Source organism: Bufo bufo, chromosome 10 (assembly GCF_905171765.1).
Source record: "Bufo bufo chromosome 10, aBufBuf1.1, whole genome shotgun sequence".
NCBI lineage: Eukaryota > Metazoa > Chordata > Amphibia > Anura > Bufonidae > Bufo > Bufo bufo.
Window position 1 is genome coordinate 127,852,740 of NC_053398.1, and position 20,901 is coordinate 127,873,640.

The 20,901-nt window shown below is 48.4% G+C and overlaps 1 protein-coding gene across 1 annotated transcript in view; it reads right to left on the reverse strand.

Moving 5' to 3' along the window:
• TERB1 (telomere repeat binding bouquet formation protein 1) overlaps positions 1-20,901 on the reverse strand; it is a 49,941-nt gene that overhangs the window by 4,722 nt on the left and 24,318 nt on the right. Inside the window, exons 12-18 of the mRNA XM_040409281.1 lie at positions 20,052-20,194; positions 16,158-16,444; positions 14,961-15,010; positions 14,132-14,212; positions 13,130-13,303; positions 7,352-7,414; positions 2,616-2,690 (exon numbers count right to left, since the gene is read on the reverse strand). Of these exons, the coding sequence (XP_040265215.1) occupies positions 2,616-2,690; positions 7,352-7,414; positions 13,130-13,303; positions 14,132-14,212; positions 14,961-15,010; positions 16,158-16,444; positions 20,052-20,194 (873 nt within the window). The remainder of the gene's footprint in view (positions 1-2,615; positions 2,691-7,351; positions 7,415-13,129; positions 13,304-14,131; positions 14,213-14,960; positions 15,011-16,157; positions 16,445-20,051; positions 20,195-20,901) is intronic.

The window sequence follows — 20,901 nt, forward strand, 5'->3', positions numbered from 1 at the left end:
GAGAGTCAAGTGTTGGCAGCATCGCAGCAAACTGATGAATTATTTGTGCTGCTGATCTGAAGTTGCAAAGATCTTAGCAGAAGTAACTTTAGTCATTTCCGCACAGAGGGCTGCGGCGCGGCATCGTTCAGCCACTGCAGCTGGTTTTTTATGGATCTGCCCATTAAGCCATCGGAGCTGCCTGCCGTGTTAGTCAGCCATGCTGGACAGTGCGTGACTCATGCATTTTCACTATAAAGTGCTGTTTCCTGTAAGGCCTGGGCAGGCTGTCTAGTTGCCATTATAGGGTGTGGTCTGTATTTAGGGGTGAGGGCTTAAAGGGGTTGTCCAGGCTTTTTCTATTGAGGACTTGTCCTCAGGATAGGTCCGACACCCAGCACCCCCGCAGATCAGCTGTATAAGGAGATGGCGCGCGCGCGCAGTGTGCACACACCATCTCCCTTCTCTCTTCCTGTCCACTGCTGCTGTCTATGGTCTAGCAGCGGTGAGCAGGAAAAGAGGAGGGAGACGGCATGCGTAAGCTGCGCGCGCGCCGTCTCCTTGTACAGCTGATCAGTGGGGTGCCGGGCGCCGGACTCCCGCCACTCTGATATTGATGACCTATCCTGAGGATAGGTCATTAATATTAAAAGCCCAGAGAACCCCTTTAAAGGGAATCTGTCACCACGATTCTGGGCTCTTATCGGAGTAGCACTGCGGATAAGGAGTCCAAGAAATAACAACGAAAACTTTACTTATTATACACATAGATAAATCGATTGTACTTGCGGTCGCTACTCGTTCGCTTTTAAATTGTTCCTTGTAATCACATGTAAAGATGGGGGACAGATGTTTGGGCAAAAGGCATGTATGAGATCGTTAGCGAGTAGACGACTCATATTATACAAACGGATCTATTAACGAGGAGCGATCATTTTCTAGCAAGATCATGATGGACGAGAAACAAGCGATTTGTCGCTAGTCTTTGAATTGTTCCTACCTTTTACATCACACAATTCTCGTCCACTTTCGCTCGCATGCACGGGAATCTGTACGATATTTGCTCCATGTAATAGGGACTTAAAAGGGGTTATCCAACTCCCCCCCCCCCCCCCCCCCAATGCCCAGGCCACTCATACACATTGTACTTACCTGCTCCCCGGCACCCGCGCCGCTCCGGATCCCTGCATGGCAGCCATGGCATCTCCAGGTGACGCTAGGAAGGCCCGTCCACGTCGCGGTCTGCTATTCGTTGCTCCTGGGAGATGCAGCGGCGGCTGTGCAGGGATCCGGAGTGATGCGAGTGCTGGGGAGCAGGTATGTATAATGTATATGAGGGGGTCCGGGGAGATCATCATAGGAGTCGGATAACCCCTTTAATGCCTCCCATAACCCTGCTGTCAGCCCTGCAATACAGAGCCGACAATGTATTTGAGGGCAGCTTTAAGCGCTGACAGTGGCGGATCGTGGGGGGGGGGGGGGGTGGCGGGTAAGTAGGAAAAAAATAAAATAGAGTTCTGGACTTCTTATTTGCAGTGCTACTCATGTATTACTGCAGATAATAGACTAATATCATGGTCACAGAGTCCACTACAAATTTACTGTTGATGGATCTTTGCACCCACTGTGGGTACGGTTTTGATCTTTGTGTGATCGTTGTTATAATTGCTTGTGAATTATATATTTTAGTTTGAACTATATGAGCAATTGATGCAAGCACCGAGACTGCACAAACCTGCAGGAGCCATCCAGTGTCCACATAGCCCGTGCGTTCCTTTCACGCGGGCAGATTTCGGGCTGCAAGGAGCGCCGATAGAGGATCATCTCCCCAATAAATGGCTGCAGGAAGGAGAGTTCACTACTTGCTCATTTACACGATTGTCGGCAGCACATCCCCTGTTTTATTCAGAGCAATGTGCGGCTGACAAAATAGACATTTTTATGCCCGCACACGAAATTCGACCAGCTGACAGATGAGCATTTGTTCTTTTTTTGCCGATTGGGAGGATGTCCACACATGGTAATGATCGGGCGAGCAAATGGTCCTACCAACGTTCGTTCTCGATCACTGGCCCGCGTCCGAGGCCCTTAAAGTCGTTATCTGGGAGTAAAATACTGATGACCTATCCTTAGATGAGGTCATCAATATCTGATCAGTGGAGGCCAACTCCCGCCACCCCCACCCGCCAGCTGTTTGGGGAGGTCGTGACGCTCTATTGAGCACTGCAGCCTCTCCCTAGGCCGGTGACATCACACGCATTGGTCACACGGCTTTATATGCAGCTCAGTCCCTTTCAAGTGAAAGGGCCTGGACTGTAATACCAAGCACGGCCACTATACAATGTACGGCGCTGTGCTTGGTGAGCTCACCGGAGTGCCACAGCTTCTTCAAACAGGTGATCGGTGGGGGTGCCAGGGGCTGGACCAATCAGATATTGATGGCCTATCCTATCATCAATATTGTACGTACAGAAAACCCCTTTAAGAGTCTGACTTGCAGGGGCAGTCCACTAGCTTTTTGTGGTGAAATCAATATACAGATCTCCGATCTACTCTGCCCCTCAGTCATGTCATCTTGGGGTTTAGACTGCCCCCATCTGCCCTTGTTGGCGTTATCCGTTCAGTAGTGAACCCACCTTGCAGGGGACATGCTGCTTCTGCACACTCGCTGCCCTTTAGAGTGGTCTTCCTTATAGGGGTCAGCAGGATACCTGTAATATAAGATTTAACGTATGTCATCTCATGAAGGAATTCTGAGTTAATAGGCAGGGGGACTAGTTCAGGACCCTCCGTAACAAAGAGGATCTGGCATGTCCACGCACAACATGTACAGTCTACTGATTGACCAATGTGTAATGCCTCATTCATCCTGCGGCGGTGCTGCAGCGAAACGGGACACTGTGAAGAACTGTGAACTGACTGTAAAAACACAGACGAGTCGCGTGTTGTGCACAACTTACATTAAAGTCAATGGAGTAAAAGTTGTGTGCGACCTGCAAAACAAAATCCATGAGGTCTAGATTTTTTTTCGACAGCGGCGTTTCAGTGCGTTGCGACCCCATTTAAACTCATTAGGTGTAATTTCACGTGACACATGTCACCGTTTAGCACAAGCATTAATGCTATTATAGTTAAAACCCCTATAATGCCCCCCAAAATCCCCGTGCACCTCATACAGGTTATACTTACCCTGCTACCTGCGTTGCTCCTGAAGTAGCACGGGGGGGGGGGGGGGGGAAGGGGGGGGGGTCTGGGGGGGGAAAGGGGAACAGCCAATAGCAGGCCACAACAGGAACAAGCGATGCTATGGAGGTTGGTTCGTCCCCGTCGCGGCCTGCGATTGGTTGACCCCCCACATCGATGGAGGTTTTGATCTGCGAGACGAGACGAGGCGATGCAGCGGTGGCTATGCGGGCCTCAGGAGAAGCGGGGTAAGTATACCCTGTATGAGGTGACCGAATGGTTTTACTTTGAGCACAATTCATTATAAAATATGATATTTTATGACGATCCTGATAACAGATTGTTATTTTGCCCCTGGGAAGTCTTTGTTCTACAGTCCTTTGAGAAAATTAAGATGCAAAGTGCAGCGAATACACAGGTTATCCTCCTCCGAGATAAAAGGAATCAACAATATCAGTAAAGTACACCGCTGCCGCTAGCGGGCAGGGAAGCATTAGAATGGTACGTTAGTCAAGTACTGCCACCTACTGGTATCTGAGGAGTAACATGAATCAAGTCTTTGTTCCAGGGGGTAATATTTTTCCTTACAGAGAACACCTAGTGGGTGTGTGAGGAGTCTTAGAGGCCATGCTGCATTCGGTCTTTGTTAATACACTGAATTACTGTAGATGGGATCAGTCACCAGCTTAGGCTACTTTCACACTTGCCTGCCGGATCCGGCAATCTACATGCAAACGGATACCATTTGTAGACGGATCCGGATGCGGATCCGTCTCACAAATGCATTGCAATACCGGATCCGTCTCTCCGGTTGTCATCTGGAAAGACGAATCCGGTATTTACCTTTTTTCACATTTTTAAAAGGTCTGCGCATGCGTAGACCGCAAAACTGGATCACTTTTCCTGGAACACTTTGGGCCGGATCCGGCATTAATGAATTTTAATGGATCCGGCACTCTGGCAAGTGTTCCGGAATTTTGGACTGAGAAAATGCTGCAGTATTTTCTCCGTCCAAAAACCGTACAGTGACTGAACTGAAGACATCCTGATGCATCCTGAACGGATTTCTCTCCATTCAGAATACATTAGGATAAAACGCAGTTTTTTTCCGGTATTAAGCCCCTTGGACGGAACTCAATACCAGAAAACTTTAACGCAAGTGTGAACGTACCCTTACCCGACGGCAGCATAAAGTAGAGCTCTGAATATAGCGCTGGATCGCCTAAGTTTTTATCCTGTGGTAGTTTCCATAAAATTTGACTTGATTGGGGAGGTACAAGCCAAGCCAGGAGTCCTCTCAATGGTGTGCATTCTCTCTGGATTCGTGAGCAGCCTGCTCCCCCCCCCCACTGCTGATGGACCCCTTAAGTCACTAGACCTGCAGGGTCCCCCGAAACGAGCATGCACACTGCCACTCGTGCAGGGCCGGCCTTTGGGGTGTGCGGGCTGTGCGGCCGCACAGGGCGCCATAGTAACAGGGGCGCTGGGCGGCCGACAGCTCGCAATGTAATCTGCGGCAGGCGAGGCTGCACTTGTGTTCTCCCTCGGGGCGCCCCCTCCATCTCCCTCTCCCCTGTCTGACCTGCCTGCTGCCCCCGCCGCTGCCAATAAGAAGAGAGGCAGGAGGAGGAGGGGAGGGGCTGTGGCCACTGCGCCACCAATGAAAAAAACTGACCTGAAATACAAATACAGGAGGCGGGTGCTGGAATCAAATAGCCGGCACCCGACCTCTGTGACAGGGAGCTGCGATCAGCGGCAGTTGAGTTAACCCTTCAGGTGCGGTACCTGAGGGGTTAACTGCCGCTGATCGCAGCCCCCTGTCACAGAGGTCGGGTGCCGGCTATTTGATTCCAGCACCCGCCTCCTGTATTTGTATAAGAAACGGTGGCACAGTGCGGCCCCCCCCCCCCCCCCCCCACCACCCCAGTATAAGAAACGGTGGCACAGTGCGCCCCCCCCCCCCAACACCCCAGTATAAGAAACGGTGGCACAGTGCGGCCCCCCCCCCCCAACACCCCAGTATAAGAAACGGTGGCACAGTGCGGCCCCCCCCCCCCCCCCACCCCAGTATAAGAAACATTGGTGGCACAGTGGGAAGTGCCAGTGAGGGTTAAAAAATAATTTTAAAAAATTAACTCACCTCCTCCAGTTGATCGCATAGCTGCCGGTCTCCTGTTTTCTTCAGGACCTGTGGTGACGTCACTGAGCTCATCACATGACCCATTACCATGGTGATGGATCATGTGATGAGCACAGTGATGTCACCACAGGTCCTTTGACAGGTCATGAAGAAAGAACAGAAGACGATCAATTGGAGGAGGTGAGTTAATTATTTTTTAACCCTCATTGGCACTGCCCACTGCGCCACCAATGTTTATTATATTGAGGGGGGGCGCACTGCACCACCAATGTTTATTATATTGGGGGGGGGCGCACTGCGCCACCAATGTTTATTATATTGGGGGGGGCGCACTGCACCACCAATGTTTATTATATTGGGGGGGGCGCACTGCGCCACCAATGTTTATTATACTGGGGGGGCGCACTGCGCCACCAATGTTTATTATACTGGGGTGTTGGGGGGGCGCACTGCGCCACCAATGTTTATTATATTGGGGGGGGCGCACTGCGCCACCAATGTTTATTATATTGGGGGGGGCGCACTGCGCCACCAATGTTTATTATATTGGGGGGGGGCGCACTGCACCACCAATGTTTATTATATTGGGGGGGGCGCACTGCACCACCAATGTTTATTATATTGGGGGGGGGCGCACTGCGCCACCAATGTTTATTATATTGGGGGGGGCGCACTGCGCCACCAATGTTTATTATACTGGGGGGGCGCACTGCGCCACCAATGTTTATTATACTGGGGTGTTGGGGGGGCGCACTGCGCCACCAATGTTTATTATATTGGGGGGGCGCACTGCGCCACCAATGTTTATTATATTGGGGGGGCGCACTGCGCCACCAATGTTTATTATATTGGGGGGGCGCACTGCGCCACCAATGTTTATTATATTGGGGGGGCGCACTGCGCACAACGATGGGTTAGGGAAATTTCACAGCAGAGTGCGCATGCGCTGGGAGCCTCGCCGGCGGTTAGGGTAGGGAAAAATTATGGGCCAGTGCACAGGTGCGGTGATCGGATGGATGTTCTCAGCTGGACACCGGCCGACACTGCGCATGCGCTGGGAGCCTCACCAGCGGTTAGGGTAGGGAAAAAGCACTGGCCCGTACGTAATTTTTCCCTTCCCTAACCGCTGGTGAGGCTCCTGGCGCATGCGCACTCTGCTGTGAAACTTCCCTAACCTGTCGTTGTGCGCCTGCGCGGCGCTGCACACCTCCTCACGTCATGTCCGGTGCGACTGGAAGTGACGAGGGTAGGGAAATCTCACGAAGTAGGGAAGTATAACATTACACCGGCCTTTGGGGTGTGTGGGCTGGTAACTACTTGGTTGGATAGTCAGCCAGCCTATGCCATGATGCCAGCAACAAGCAGTGTTTTTTTTTTTTTTTGGGGGGGGGGGGGGGGGGGCGCCACAAGGTTAGCTCGCACAGGGCGCCTGAACACCTAAGGCCGGCCCTGCACTCGTGCCGCTCCATTCATCTCTGGGGTAGTTTAGCGCCTGGCTATTTCTGGAACTTTCATAGAGATGAATAGAGCAGCAGGAATGGCGGTGTGCCTGCTTGACCCGGTGCTACAACCAAACTGCCCCTTTAAGCAGAGGGGAAAGCTGCATTTACATGGAAATGTATTCCCTCTGTATGGGAACGAGCGATCCCTACTGCGATCATTTGCCTCCATAGAGAATCAAGGCTTGCTCACAGCGGATTTCTGATCATGCCAGCCCTAATTAGAAACCCCGCTAGTGCGCCATGGACTAGGATTATTAAGAAGTTCTGGCGCATCTTCAGGAGTTCTGTGCGCCACAAAAGGAAGTCTATGCTAACAAGTAAGGTCGTTCAATGAGTCAGGCTGAAGAGGCCCCCTTCCATCCCGCCCAAGCGTCAACGGTGGCGGAGAAAGCTGAAAAGCAGCAAATTTTGGTGCAAAACATGACTTAGCGATTTTGTCTGCCAGTTTTATGGCATGCAGGCTGAATACATTTCCCCCTCAGTGTAGATTCTGGAATTCTCCTAAATGTTAATAACCGAGAACCATGTGTTTCTAGAAGCGGCTCACGGTTGCGTCTTGTTTTATTCTGAGCGTTCTCTCCTCCTCTTCTGAGCGGCGTCAACAGCATATCTGTGAATACAGAATGTACCCCAATTACCACAAACTTCCGGAATAATTCTTTCCATTTATACGTTACATTTTTCTTACTCCATCAATTAGTGACAAATGTCTTGCAACATTAATTGCCTGATACATCAAACAGGACAAGCCTGGGGCCGAGCATTTACACGTTGTCCCATATGACAAAGTAATAGCATTGTGCTAGGACAGGGATGCCCAACCTGCGGCCCTCCAGCTGTTGCAAAACTACAACTCCCAGCATGCCCGGACAGCCTACAGCAGGGGATGATGGGAGTTGTAGTTTTGCAACAGCTGGAGGGCCGCAGGTTGAGCATGCCTGTGCTAGTATATGCCATCACTTTTATATTCTGTGGAGGTCCCACCGATCCTCAGATGGTATATAGCTCTGGTTGAAATAGGTTTTCTGGGACTGGTCATCAATATCAGATCAGCAGGGGGCCGACCCGGAGGTGTGGTGCCAAAACTACACAGTGTGTGTGGTGACCATGCCTGGTTTACTGCCGGCCGCTCCCATTCAAGTGCAGCGCTGTTTAAAGGGCATCTGTCAGCAGATTTGTACCTATGACACTGGTTGACCTGTTACATGTGCGCTTGGCATCTGAAGACATCTGTGTTGGTCCCGTGTTCATATGTGTCCGCATTGCTGAGAAAAATTGACGTTTTAGTATATGCAGATGAGCCTTTAAGAGCAACGGGGGCGTTACCATTACACCTAGAGGCTCTGCTCTCTGTGCAGCTGCTGCACCCTCTGTACTTTGACAGGACCAGGCAGTGAAAACATCATTATGTCTCGCCCTGTCAAAGTGCAGAGGATGCAGCAGCTGCAGAAAGCAGAGCCTCTAAGTGTAATGGTAACGCCCCCGTTGCTCCTAGAGGCTCATCTGCATATACTAAAACGTCAATTTTTCTCAGCAATGCGGGCACATATGAACATGGGACCAACACAGATGTCTTCAGATGCCAAGCGCGCGTGTTAGCCAGTGTCATAGTACAAATCTGCTGACAGGTGTCAGGATTCGACCCTCTGCCGATCGGATACCGATGATCTACCCTAAGGATAGGTCTTAAAAACTTAAGTCCTGGAGAACCCATGTAAAGCTGCCTCTCCTTGCACAGCAGTGCTCAGAGCCCCCCGGCCGTGCAGTAAACTGCAGCCAGCCCCATTCACTTGAGTTCCCTGTACAACCAGGTGGCTGGGGGTCAACTGCACAGGGATAAAAGAGTGAAGATGTATACAGCACAATAGGCCCTGTATCCCCCTTCATTCTCCAGATCGGTGGGGGTCCCACAGGTTGAGTGATGGCATAGCCTAGATATTATATATATATATATATATATCGGCTCCCCATGCATTTAGAAAATAGCCCCCCTTGTAGTCTGCTCAATGGTACAATATGTAATAAAAAAATATATATATATAAAAAAATCTACTAAATTGGCCTGATGTTAGGAATGAATAAATCTGTCTACCAGTGTGGAGTTTAACTGCTTCTGCTATGACAAAATGGACGGATGGTGAAAACACCCTTGACAGATGCTGTACACAGTACTTTTCGACTGTATAAGCGCTAGTTGTCAGACGTCATTCATCACAATGTGTCAGCGCACAGGAGATTAAATACTATGTTTAGGATGTGGGAGCAGTGAATCGCTTCTGAGACACCAAATCTGCTCTCATTCAAAGACTGGGGCTGTTCTGTCTATCCGTCAAGGTAAAGCAGGTCATACATTTTACGGTACGTTCACAGTTGCGATTGCCAGATCCAGCAGAGAACAGCCTACTGGTAGGATTCTACCAATCCCCTCCAGATCCCCATCGACTATAATGGGATCCGTCCACTTTCCGGCAGAAATGCCACGTTTAGGACAGATAAATACCTCTTGGCCGGCCGACAGCGGGCCTTTATGCCGGAACAGGCTACCGGAAGAGCCTGCTAGATTAGAACTGTGAACATTCCCTTAGACAACTGCTTTTGGAGTCCAGAGGCCCCAGTACATATTAGGTGGCTGCCTCACTTTGCCCAAATTGACAGGATTGGTTGACAGTAAAGAGGACCTGTCCCCGCTCCTGACATCCCTGTGTCTATAGCTTCATGCATTCCCCATGTAATAACAATTCTGAAGCATCTATTCTCATGTCTCTATGTTGTACCGTTCCTTTATTATTTCTGCTAGAAGTTATGAATGAATTGCTAGCAGTCTGCAGTGAGGGTACAGAGGGGAGGTAACCAGTTGGGGGCGTGTACCTGCACAGTCTCACTGTATCCAATCAGTGCTGCCATTTTCAGACTCTGCATGTACACGCCCCCAACTGGTTACCTCCCCTCTGTACCCTTACTGCAGACTGCTAGTAAATAATTTGTATCTTCTAGTAGAAATAACACAGGAACGGCACAACATAGAGACATAAGAACAGATGCTCCAGAATTGTTATTACATGGGGAATGCATGAAGCTATTAAAACAGGCATGTCATGAGGGGTGACAGATCCTCTTTAAAGGGCTATTCCTATGTGGACATTTATGGCATAGCCAAGGGATATACCAGAAATGTTCACTATTGGACCCTCTCCTATCTTTAGAATGGGCCCCCATCTTGTGGCAGCTCTAAAAGGAGAAGTGGCCGTGCATGTGCGGCTCTCCCGGTCTCATCTATAGGAGTAGCTAAACATGCTTTTTCCCTTGACGGGAACTGCCCTAGACGTAATGGAGCAAACTGGGCATGCATGGCCACCTCATCATTCACAGAGGTCACGTTCCAAAGGTGGGGATAAAGACTGGCATAAATGTTCATATAGGAATATCCCTTTAATGTAATAGTACAATGGCTTTCCTGTGTCAAGCTGATAATGCATGGGCTTCAGGTAGAAGTGGCGACTAAATATTACCAGCATAGGGTAGACTTCAATTGAGCAGGATCCACATGAGCAATGTTTTTTTTTACTATTTACCTATAATGTCTCTTTAAATCTGGTGCGCTCTCATGTATATGAAGTCATAAGAATATATTTCCGGGCTCCTTCAAAGTGACCCCAGGTCAGGAGCCCACAACCCTGGAGGTCGGTGAACTGAGAAGCACCCCATTTCTAGAAGGTTTACGGCCAATGTAATGTAAGGTAAATTCCAAATTGACCTACATTTGATTAATTGGATCTTGATGAGTAAACAATCCTCGGGATTATAATTAGGCCTCAGTTCACATTCACAGTGCTGTGAAACCATATGCCTTACATGCTATTTTAGTGGCCAGGAATGGCGTCATTCAGAGCATGCCCACCTCATAGTAAACATAGTGCTGGAACTGGTAGCGTCTGGTTATTTAACAGGAACACACGCTTTCCAGTTGTAATACCAGATACCAAGGCCTCATGCTCACGACTGCATCTGTTTTGTAGGCCACAAACTGCATATCCGCAAAATACGGATACCATCCGTGTTGCATCTGCCTTTTTGAGGACCTACTGACTTCAGTGGGTCTGAGATCCGCATTTTGTCGACAAACATGGGACATGTTCTGTCTTTGTGCGGAACGGACATATGATCATCCATGTGATTTCTGCATCCGTTATGCAAAAAGATAGAATAGGTCTGCAAAATGCCGATCACGGACCCGCTGAATTCAACAGGTCCGCAAAAAATGCAAATGCAGCATGGAGTGTATCAGTACTATGAGGATTAACAATTTGCGGATCACAAAAAGGATACGGTCACGAGCATGAGGCATTATGGGAACTACACTTTCCTGTTGTAATGTTCACATCAGGGGGTGCTGTCCCGTGCCGCCTGGGTGCACCTGAATTGCATGATATTCACCGGACTACGGTAATTCACTTGCATTATTTTCCGCACAGGCCATCGGTCCCTGTAGAGAAAAATGCAGCATGCACCATTTAGGGCTGTTTCACACGAGCGAGTCCATTGCGGGAATCATGCTCCGTGTGCGAGCCTGATCCTCTGTTTTGGGCTTGCAGGAGTGCACAGCATTAGGGCTCGTTCACACGAGCGCGTGATGCCCGTTGCCGTATTACGGACCGCATTTGCGGATCCGCAATACACAGGCACCTTTCTCGTGGCCACCCCGCATCACGGATGCGGACCCATTCATTTCAATGGGTCTGGAAATCCGGACATGTGGAACGATGCAGAACGGAACACTACGGAGTGCTTTCTGGGGTTCCATTCCGTGCTTCCGCACCGCAAAAAGATAGAACTTGCTCTATCTTTTTGCGGAACGGAAGCATTGCGGACCCATTCAAGTCAATGGGTCTGCGATCCCCATGCGCCTGCCCCACGGACGGTGCCCGTGCATTGCGGACCGCAATTTGCAGTCCACAGGTTCGTGTGAACGAGCCCGTACACAGATTTATAATGCTGTGTGCCTCTGCTTGACCTTACAGTTACAGAATCCTACTGACATAAAGCTGTCAGTGTGATCCTGTAGAAGGAAGGTCAAGTAGCGACACATAGCATTATAAATCAGTATAATGCCGTGAGGATCACACTCACACACACACAGATCGTGATTCCCACAATGGACTCGCTAGTGTGAAGCAGCCCTTAGGTCCCATTTTTCTAAAAGACTCCCCCTTTCCAGTGTGCGAGAAAAATGGAACACATCAGGATGCCATCTGTGTGCGCTTCATGTAAAAAAAATCGTCCGGCTGCTGCACGGATGAGTTGAAGCTCATTCGTCTGAATAAGCCATAATATTAAGTAGCAGCCCCTGATTTTTCAGATTAGTCCTTGTGGGGGACATGATGCATAATGGACGTATTAAAGGCATACGTTATGCAGCCATTCAGTACTTGCTGCTTTAGCGGTAGTCTCCTAGTACACTCACTGCATAGTTGTCATCCAGCATGCAACAAGTTCCAGGCTGCGCTGCCCCCTGCTGGGGTGTCTAGACATATTCCTTCCAGCATAGATTATAAGTAACCATGGAAACTGACGGGAATGACCTATAATAGCAGGTGGATATTTACATAGGACTGACCTTCATTGCTGGGCAGGGAAATAATCCCATGGACTGTCTGGATTTATCCGCTGATTTCTTACAAGCTTCTGATGAGAACTTATTAGCTTTTATCAACCAAATCACATTTTCCCGTCCCCGTTAGAGACAGGCTTACAGGGAGATGTGGAGTTTCCCCATTTAGGTACTCATATTAAAAGAACCTATCAGATTCCAAAAGGAACAGTTCACACTTTGCTGGGGTTTTTATGCAGTTTTAAGGCCATGGATAAAAAAAAGAACAGCAGCAGTATAAAGCATTTCATTATACTTCTCCTAAAAATAAAAGGGGGCGATTGTCCCAGAATAAGAAATGATGCCCTAAATTGTTTTTTCTGCGGTAAGACCCCCCCCCCCATGATCATGGGAGCAGGGGTCCCATGACCTGTTTGAAAGGGGTCTATGGGACTCACAAAAATGGTGTGTATGGCGGTCTCTAGTAGTCCCATGTAGTTTTAAGGGACACCCTAGAAGTGGAGCATGGGGACCAGAGAGGAGACTTGCTACGTAAAAGCAGCTCCCCTTCTGTTTGACCCAGACCCATCCATGCATTGCACAGATGACCATTCATTTTAATGTGCGGCTGAACTAAACTTCCAGGAGCCGATCACCACTGGCTGATGGTCCAGAAACATCCCCTCTAATAAATTCTCCTTCAGTATGTTCCCCTCTAACACTCATTACAATCATTACTTCTATGTTTCTGTGCCGTAGTACGTCCGCTGCCATGGAGAAACTTCCTGTATTCAGTTCTATAACGCTCTTCTGCCTGTAGGAGAACTCTGTGGCGCTCGCACAGATTTGGACATCCCATCAAGATCTGGCTGCAATTCCTGCTATTCATGACATGCCCCGTCACCAGACAGCCTGGAAAACAGATTGGAGACAGACAAATCAAACATATTCACTTAGAATACAATGTACAATAGTGAATCCTGCAATTTTCAGAGCTGTCAGAGCTGACACCTACAAGGATCTGGGGCATACAAGTGAGGCTACTTTCACACTGGCGTTTTGGCTTTCCGTTTGTGAGATCCGTTTTGGACGCTTGTGAGAGCCCTGAACGGATCAGTTTTGCCCTAATGCATTCTGAATGGAAAAGGATCCGCTGGTACAGCATCAGTTTGCCTCCGATCAGTCACCATTCCGCTCTGGAGGCGAACACCAAAACGCTGCCTGCAGACGAAACTAAGCCAAACGGATCCGTCCTGACACACAATGTTAGTCAATGGGGACAGATCCCTTTTCTATGACACAATCTGGCACAATAGAAAACGGATACGTCCTCCATTGACTTTCAATGGCGTTCAAGACGGATCCGTCTTGGCTATGTTAAAGAGAATACAAACGGATCCGTTCTAAATGGATGCAGACGGTTGTATAATCTGAACGGATCCGTCTGTGCAGATCCATGACGGATCCGCACCAAACGCCAGTGTGAAAGTAGCCTAAGGCTCTGTTCACACTCCTGTTTCCGCTCTGTCATGGGATCTGCCCTATGACTGACAACAATGGGGTCCAATGGGCCCCCATTGACTTGTAATGGGTCTGTCAATAATTAAACTGGAAGAATATCGCAACTTATTCAAACCCGCTCTGCTCATACCTCTATTGCCTGACTTTCGGAGCCTCCATCCGACACGGTTTCTAATATGGAGACATAAACGTCATCACATTACTCCTATCTGAAATTACCTGAGCACCTCAGTGGGGGCCGAGTGTCCAGAACGCTGCTCATCTCCTTATCGATTATATCAGCGCAAACCATCATGGGATCTGATAGAGCGTAGAAGAGAGTAATAGATTAGTGTTTATCGAACGTTCACATAGTAGAAAAGGCATTGGGGGCCGGGAGTGCCTAGCTGGTGATTGCATACAGATTCCCACCTAGTGTACCAATACTGAAACTCCACTGCACACGAGGAACATTCGCTCTTGTGCCACATCGCACAGTCACGTTGCAGCTGCTGTGGCGGATACCGAGCGGCTGTACAGGCCACGGCTGGCTGCTGTTAAACTAATGACTGTGTCGTTAGCCTGCATTGTTAATGGCCGTGTGGTAGCGGGCGCCGCGTGGCCATTAACAATACAGACTGACTAAGGCTATCTTCACATTTGCGTTGTTAATTCCTGGCAAAGGATCTCAATACCGGAACTAAGCGGATCCGTTTTTATTTTGCATATCAGAAATGTGCATAATGACTGTATGGCCTCTTGCACACGACCGTATGCCCTCCGAGACATACTGTCCGTAAGCGGGCCATATGTCCCGGAGCGGCATTGATCGTGCGCACGGGAGCGCACAGCATCATAGATTACAATGATGCTGTGCACGTCGGGCCGCCCGCGCACTCATAAGATCATTGTAATCTAGGATGCTGTGCGCTCCCGTGCACACGATCAATGCCGCTCCGGGACATACGGCCCGCTCACGGATCGTATGTCTCGGAGGGCATATCGGTGGTGTGCATGAGGCCTATGACAAACGCACATTTGGTGCTGGACCACTTATTTCTTACTTTACCTGGATCCTTCTCTTGTCTCACTGAAGATGAATGCTCTGATGACTTTACCCTGTAAGTGAGAAAACATTATGAAGACTGGTAAATACAGTATCATCTGTTAAAAAAAACTAAATCTTTCTTTGGTGTCCTCTTAGGGGTGGATTCACACATGGTGCGATTTTCTACCAGCATTTTAAACCCCCCACAAAATGTCTAAGCGGTGAATTCCTCCCTTTGCATTAAAATGTGCAAATTCTGAAGCAGATTTATCTGTGCAGTAAAAGTTATGTGAGAATCTGAGGCCCATTTCACACGGGCGAGTTTTCCGCACCGATGCAATGGACCATGTGATGAGCGCAGTGACGTCATCAAAGGTCCTTTAGCCAGGTCCTGAAGAAAGTAGAAAGAAGAGGAGATCCGCTCCGCGATCAAGTGGATGGGGAGAGTTAAATTTGCTTTTTATTTTTAACCCCTCAATGGACATTTTACTAAGCATTCTGTATTAACCATATGTTATAAGGGAAAATATTAAAATCTACACAACCCCCATCCCAAATCCGAACTTCTGTGAAGAAGTCCAGGTTCGGGTCTCGGTACCAAACATGCAGATTTTTCTCACGCGAGTGCAAAACGCATTTAAACGCTTTGCACTCGCGTGGAAAAATCGCGCATTTTCCCGCAACACACCCGCATCTTGTCCGGCCCTCACACGCGAAGCCCGTGTGAAAGAGGCCCAATATTCAAACTAGTTCAGAAGTCATAGGCTGCCGGGCTATCGGAGTTTTCTGAACCTTGAGAGGTTTTTTCATAGGTGTTTAGAGTTATTTACGTCTTGCACTCAAAACTTCAAATTGGGCCCCATTTACACCACCGTATTTTTTTGCGGATTGGACACGGACTCATTCAATTCAAAATGGGGCAGCAAAAAAATGCAAAAGCGTGAGGTGTGCTGTTCGCATCCGCGTGTACGTTCCACAGTCCTTCAAAAAAGACAGAACATGTCCCATTGTCGCCATTGGTCAGCAAAAAACAAACAAACAAATGCAACATTGACATCATCCATATTTTGTGCGGATCTGCGTTTTTCTGTGTGCATGCTGCCATTATTTTTTTTTTTACTTCTTGCCCAGTCTGGTAGGTACAGAAAATCTTCAATTTGCCAACAGCCTCATGACACGTGAAGTTTCATTTCGAGTCCAATGTGCAACATACCGTACCTTACATCTCTGACAGAAGACACTTCAGGACGAGTCCCTGACAGCCCCCGGTCTGGAGGGGGGAGGTCATTATGTAAGGTCTCCGTAGCACGGTTTGGTAGCGTCTGAGTGACGGCATCCCTAAAAGTAATGTTCTTTCTGGATGAAGCTGGCCCGCTGCTGTCATTTCCGCAAGTCTCTTGAGCTATACAGCTGTCACCGCGGGTTTTACGGAGCCCACCTGATGTCCGCACACTGGATTCCTGCGGTTTAGTCATGTCTAATGATACCTGTTGTCTTGCTTTTCCCTAGATAAAATAGACTAAATGTAACTTAGGGAGAATGAGCAAAAAATAAAATACAGTGCGGGGAAACTACTGTAAGCAAAGCTGGCATCTGCAATTGGTAAAGCTGGGCAGATGCCAGAGCCCACCCCACTAACCCTACCTGGATATTCTGATGTCCAGAAGATGAACCAATGGGTAAAGGGGTTGTCCAGGATCAGAAAACCATAGCTTCTTTCTTCCATAAACAGCACCACACCTGTCCACAGGTTGGATGTGGAACTGCAGTTCCTCCTCAAATGGAGCTGAGGAGTAATACCAGACACAACCAATCGACAGGTGTGGTGCTGTTTTTGGAAGAAAGCAGCCAAGTTTTTCTAATTCTGGACAACCCCTTTAAATCCAACTTGCTGTGCAATACATATCCCCATGTTTTGTTGATGGCAGAAGAGATGATTTGGTGGGTGCACTAAGAGGGTGCGATAGATAAAGGGCCCACCGTGACACCCATGGACCCACCTAAATCTGGAGCTGGCCCTTTAGGATATGTTGAGGCTAGGTCATCAGTTTAAAAAAAAGTCTGAAAACCTCTTCAAGCCCATCTGTTAATTTACTCTCGAATTTCCAGGAGGAATAACAGAGGGAAGACGCAATGCAGGGTCCTCCAAAGAGCTAAAAATTCAATGGCTGACCTAAAGACACATCAGTAAGTAGTAAGTTAATCACACACAATATATAATGCTAACTCCCTTAGCTAAGCACTGTGCTTCAGTCGGTGGATTATCTCGCAATTTTTTGGGTAATCACGTGATTTTGATGGAATCCAGCAGCTATGGGATGGTCATTTCTGGAGTTTAGGTGTAGTCGCCAAATTTAAATACCGTACATATAAATTATAATTAAAAAAGACCTGGAGGAGAAGATGAGACAGCAGTGAGCCAGCTCTACAGACAGCAGACAGAACTAGGAAACATACAGGAGACTACAGCAACACATACCTCTTCCATCCAGTGACATCTCCTGTCATGTAGACGTTCTCTTTCCTCTTCTCCTTTGTTTGACCCAGATCGCCATGACACAACATGCGAGGGACAGGTACCTTGGATAGATAGATGTATGGCAAGGATGCCCGTGTTGCAGACCACAGATAGCAGTCGGCAAAATATGAGCACTGGCCATGTGAACTCCCTATTGCGGTGATTTCTTCAGCCGCATCGAGGCTCTGCAGAGTTTGTTAAAAACAGGTTAGATTTCTTAATTTTTCTATAAGCCTCCCCACATTTTCACCACAACCTCTCCACCATGGTTTCCAACAATGTCATCCTGCTGTCCCTCCCAGCCCTGTGCTCCCTAATGCCCCTGCTGAAAATATAGTGACCTCAGTAGACATATTGTCCCTATGGTGCCTCCAGCAATTATAATGCCCCCTAGAGTGCCCTCCCCCAGTAATAATAATGTCCACTAAAATGCCCTCAGTAATAATAATAAAACCCTATATTGTGCTCCCAATAATAATGCCTGTATAGTGTCCCCAAAATAATGTCTCCTATTATGTCCCTGTAATAGAAATGCCCTTACAGTGCCTCCAGCATTAATATCTCCTATTTTACTCCAGGTAGAAATGCCACCATACTGCCCCCTAAACGTCCCCTATAGTGCCCCTAGTAGTAATGCCCATGTACAAAAAAAAAAATCCAGCTATAGTGCCCCAGGATTAAAATGCCCCGCCCCCCCCCCCGTGCATCCAGTAATGCCCCATATAGTGCCTCAGTTTTGAAAGTCCCCAGTGCCACCAGTAATGGCCCTTATACTGTCCCCTGTATTAAAAATTTCTCAATTATGCTGCCAGTTATGTCCCCAACGGTGCCCTATCAACAATAAAGCCCCGCAAAGTGCCCCTCCAGTAGTAACGTCCCTCACAGCGCCCCTCCAGTAGTAACGTCCCCCACAGCTCCCCTCCAGTAGTAACGTCCCCCACAGCTCCCCTCCAGTAGTAACGTCCCCCACAGCTCCCCTCCAGTAGTAACGTCCCCCACAGCTCCCCTCCAGTAGTAACGTCCCCCACAGCTCCCCTCCAGTAGTAACATCCCCCACAGCTCCCCTCCAGTAGTAACGTCCCCCACAGCTCCCCTCCAGTAGTAACGTCCCCCACAGCTCCCCTCCAGTAGTAACGTCCCCCACAGCTCCCCTCCAGTAGTAAAGTCCCCCACAGCTCCCCTCCAGTAGTAACGTCCCCCACAGCTCCCCTCCAGTAGTAACGTCCCCCACAGCTCCCCTCCAGTAGTAACGTCCCCCACAGCTCCCCTCCAGTACTAACGTCCCCCACAGCTCCCCTCCAGTACTAACGTCCCCCACAGTGCCCCTCCAGTAGTAATGTCCCCCACAGTGCCCCTCCAGTAGTCTCCCATTGAGTAATGCTCCAAAGTGCCACTTCAGTATGATGTCCCCAATGCCCCCTGCAGTGCTATTCTTCCTGTTAGTAAAGGCCCCCAAGTTGGCAGTGAAAAAACAAACAAAAAAGAAAAAACACAAAAAAAAAACAAACTAATACTCACCTGTATCCCACGTTCTCCGGTGTTCACGATACAGACCACAGCCTCTTCTGGTCTATGGCCACATAGCTTCACGGTGTCCCAGCTGAGGCAGGCGTTATTATGTCATCACGCATGCGTCGGCCTGAAGCCTATGAGGGTGATCGGCGGCAGGGAAGAAAACTATCATCTCCTGTGCCCCGCCACAGTATTGAACTGCAGAGCTGCAGCGGCGGGTCTAGTTGCAAATGACGACAAGACTAAAAAGTCTTGTCGCCATTTGTAAATTCTAAGTCGCATTGGCGACCATTTTGGTCACCATCTGGAGCACTGGACCGTGGTTTACAAAACTTGGCAACTGTTCCCTGGTGCTTAGAAGCACCATTCTCCCCTCTGTCAGGTCCTTCCACATTGTCTATGTTCTGGAATATAGAACTGCAATGATAAATTATAAGTACATGCCCCGAAATATGCTTGTGTTATGGAAGCAAGTGTCAATAGTAATAAAAACTGCAAGACACCCCTTCCAAGGCACGCACACAGACAGCGGAGATCTGCGCCACCTTATGCTTGGTCCTTACACTAAGGGCTCATTCAGACGACTATGCTGTCAGCAAAAATGCGGATCCGTTTTTTTTTTTCCTTGCAGACTAGATGCCGTTCTACGGCTCCACAAAACAAATAAAACATGTCCTATACTTTTCAGTGAAAAATCAGGACGTGGCCCTACTGAAGTCTACATGTCCTCAAAAATGCGTAATGCAATCCATTTTTTTTGCGGACATGCTGAACTGTCCACAAAAAAAAGAGATCCGCATTTTTGCGGACAGCATACGACAGTCTGAATGAGCCCTAAAGAGCCCAAAATGCAACGCAATCTGACCACGCTGTAGAGCAGGAGAAGCTGAGCACATTCATATATTATTGGGGGGAAAAGATTCAGTAAAATCTGTAATTTATACATTTATATCTTTGTATTTTTCACCTGTAAATACCCATCGGTACAGGAGGGAGGCGCGATCAGTGACTGACAACTATCTCTGTATACACAGTCACCGACGACACCGCCTCCCTGTACCGATAGGTATTCACATCCATACCTCATCATACTGATGCTGTAGATGTTGTATCTTGAGAAATATTTCTTCAGCCTTCCCCCGATATTCATCCAAACACGGTTCCCGTTGGTTGTCGTGACTTACTTTCGGGATACGTTCATTTAAACTGAGAGACAAGGTTTCGGCTGTGTATGGTGTAAAAGGTTAGGAAGTCAGGAAACAGAAAAGTAACAGCAGCGCATGTACATAACGTAAAATAGAAGAGCGGCAATCGCTGTGTCCCTCCTGCCTTTTACAAAATGTCGCTATAGGGAATCTGACAGCAGTACGGTCCATTTAAATACTGTAAGAGAATCTTCTGCTCAATCCTCAAACTTCTGGGTGCGAGTGTATTAACTAAGGCTACTTTCACACTGGAGTTTTTTGGGTCCGCTTGTGAGATCCGTTTCAGGGCTCTCACAAGCGGCCCAAAACGGATCAGTTTAGCCCCAATGCATTCTGAATGGATAAGGATCCGTTCAGAATGCATCAATTTGGCTGCGTTTGGTCTCCGTTACGTTTTTTTAGACGGTCACTAAAACGCAGCTTGCAGCGTTTTGGTGACCGTCTGACTATGCGGAGCCTAACGGATCCGTCTAGACTTACAATGTAAGTCAATAGGGACGGATCCGTTTTTCACCGACACAATATGGTGCAATTGAAGACGGATCCGTCCCCCATTGACTTTTTTTTTTTTAAACGAATAATGCAAACGGATCAGTTATTAACAGATACAAGCGTTTGCATTATTCGTGCGGATCCGTCTGTGCAGATACAAGACGGATCCGCACAAAACGCGTCTCTAAAATAGCAGAATAGATCAGACCGGTCACTGGCTGCAGTAGTCAAACCA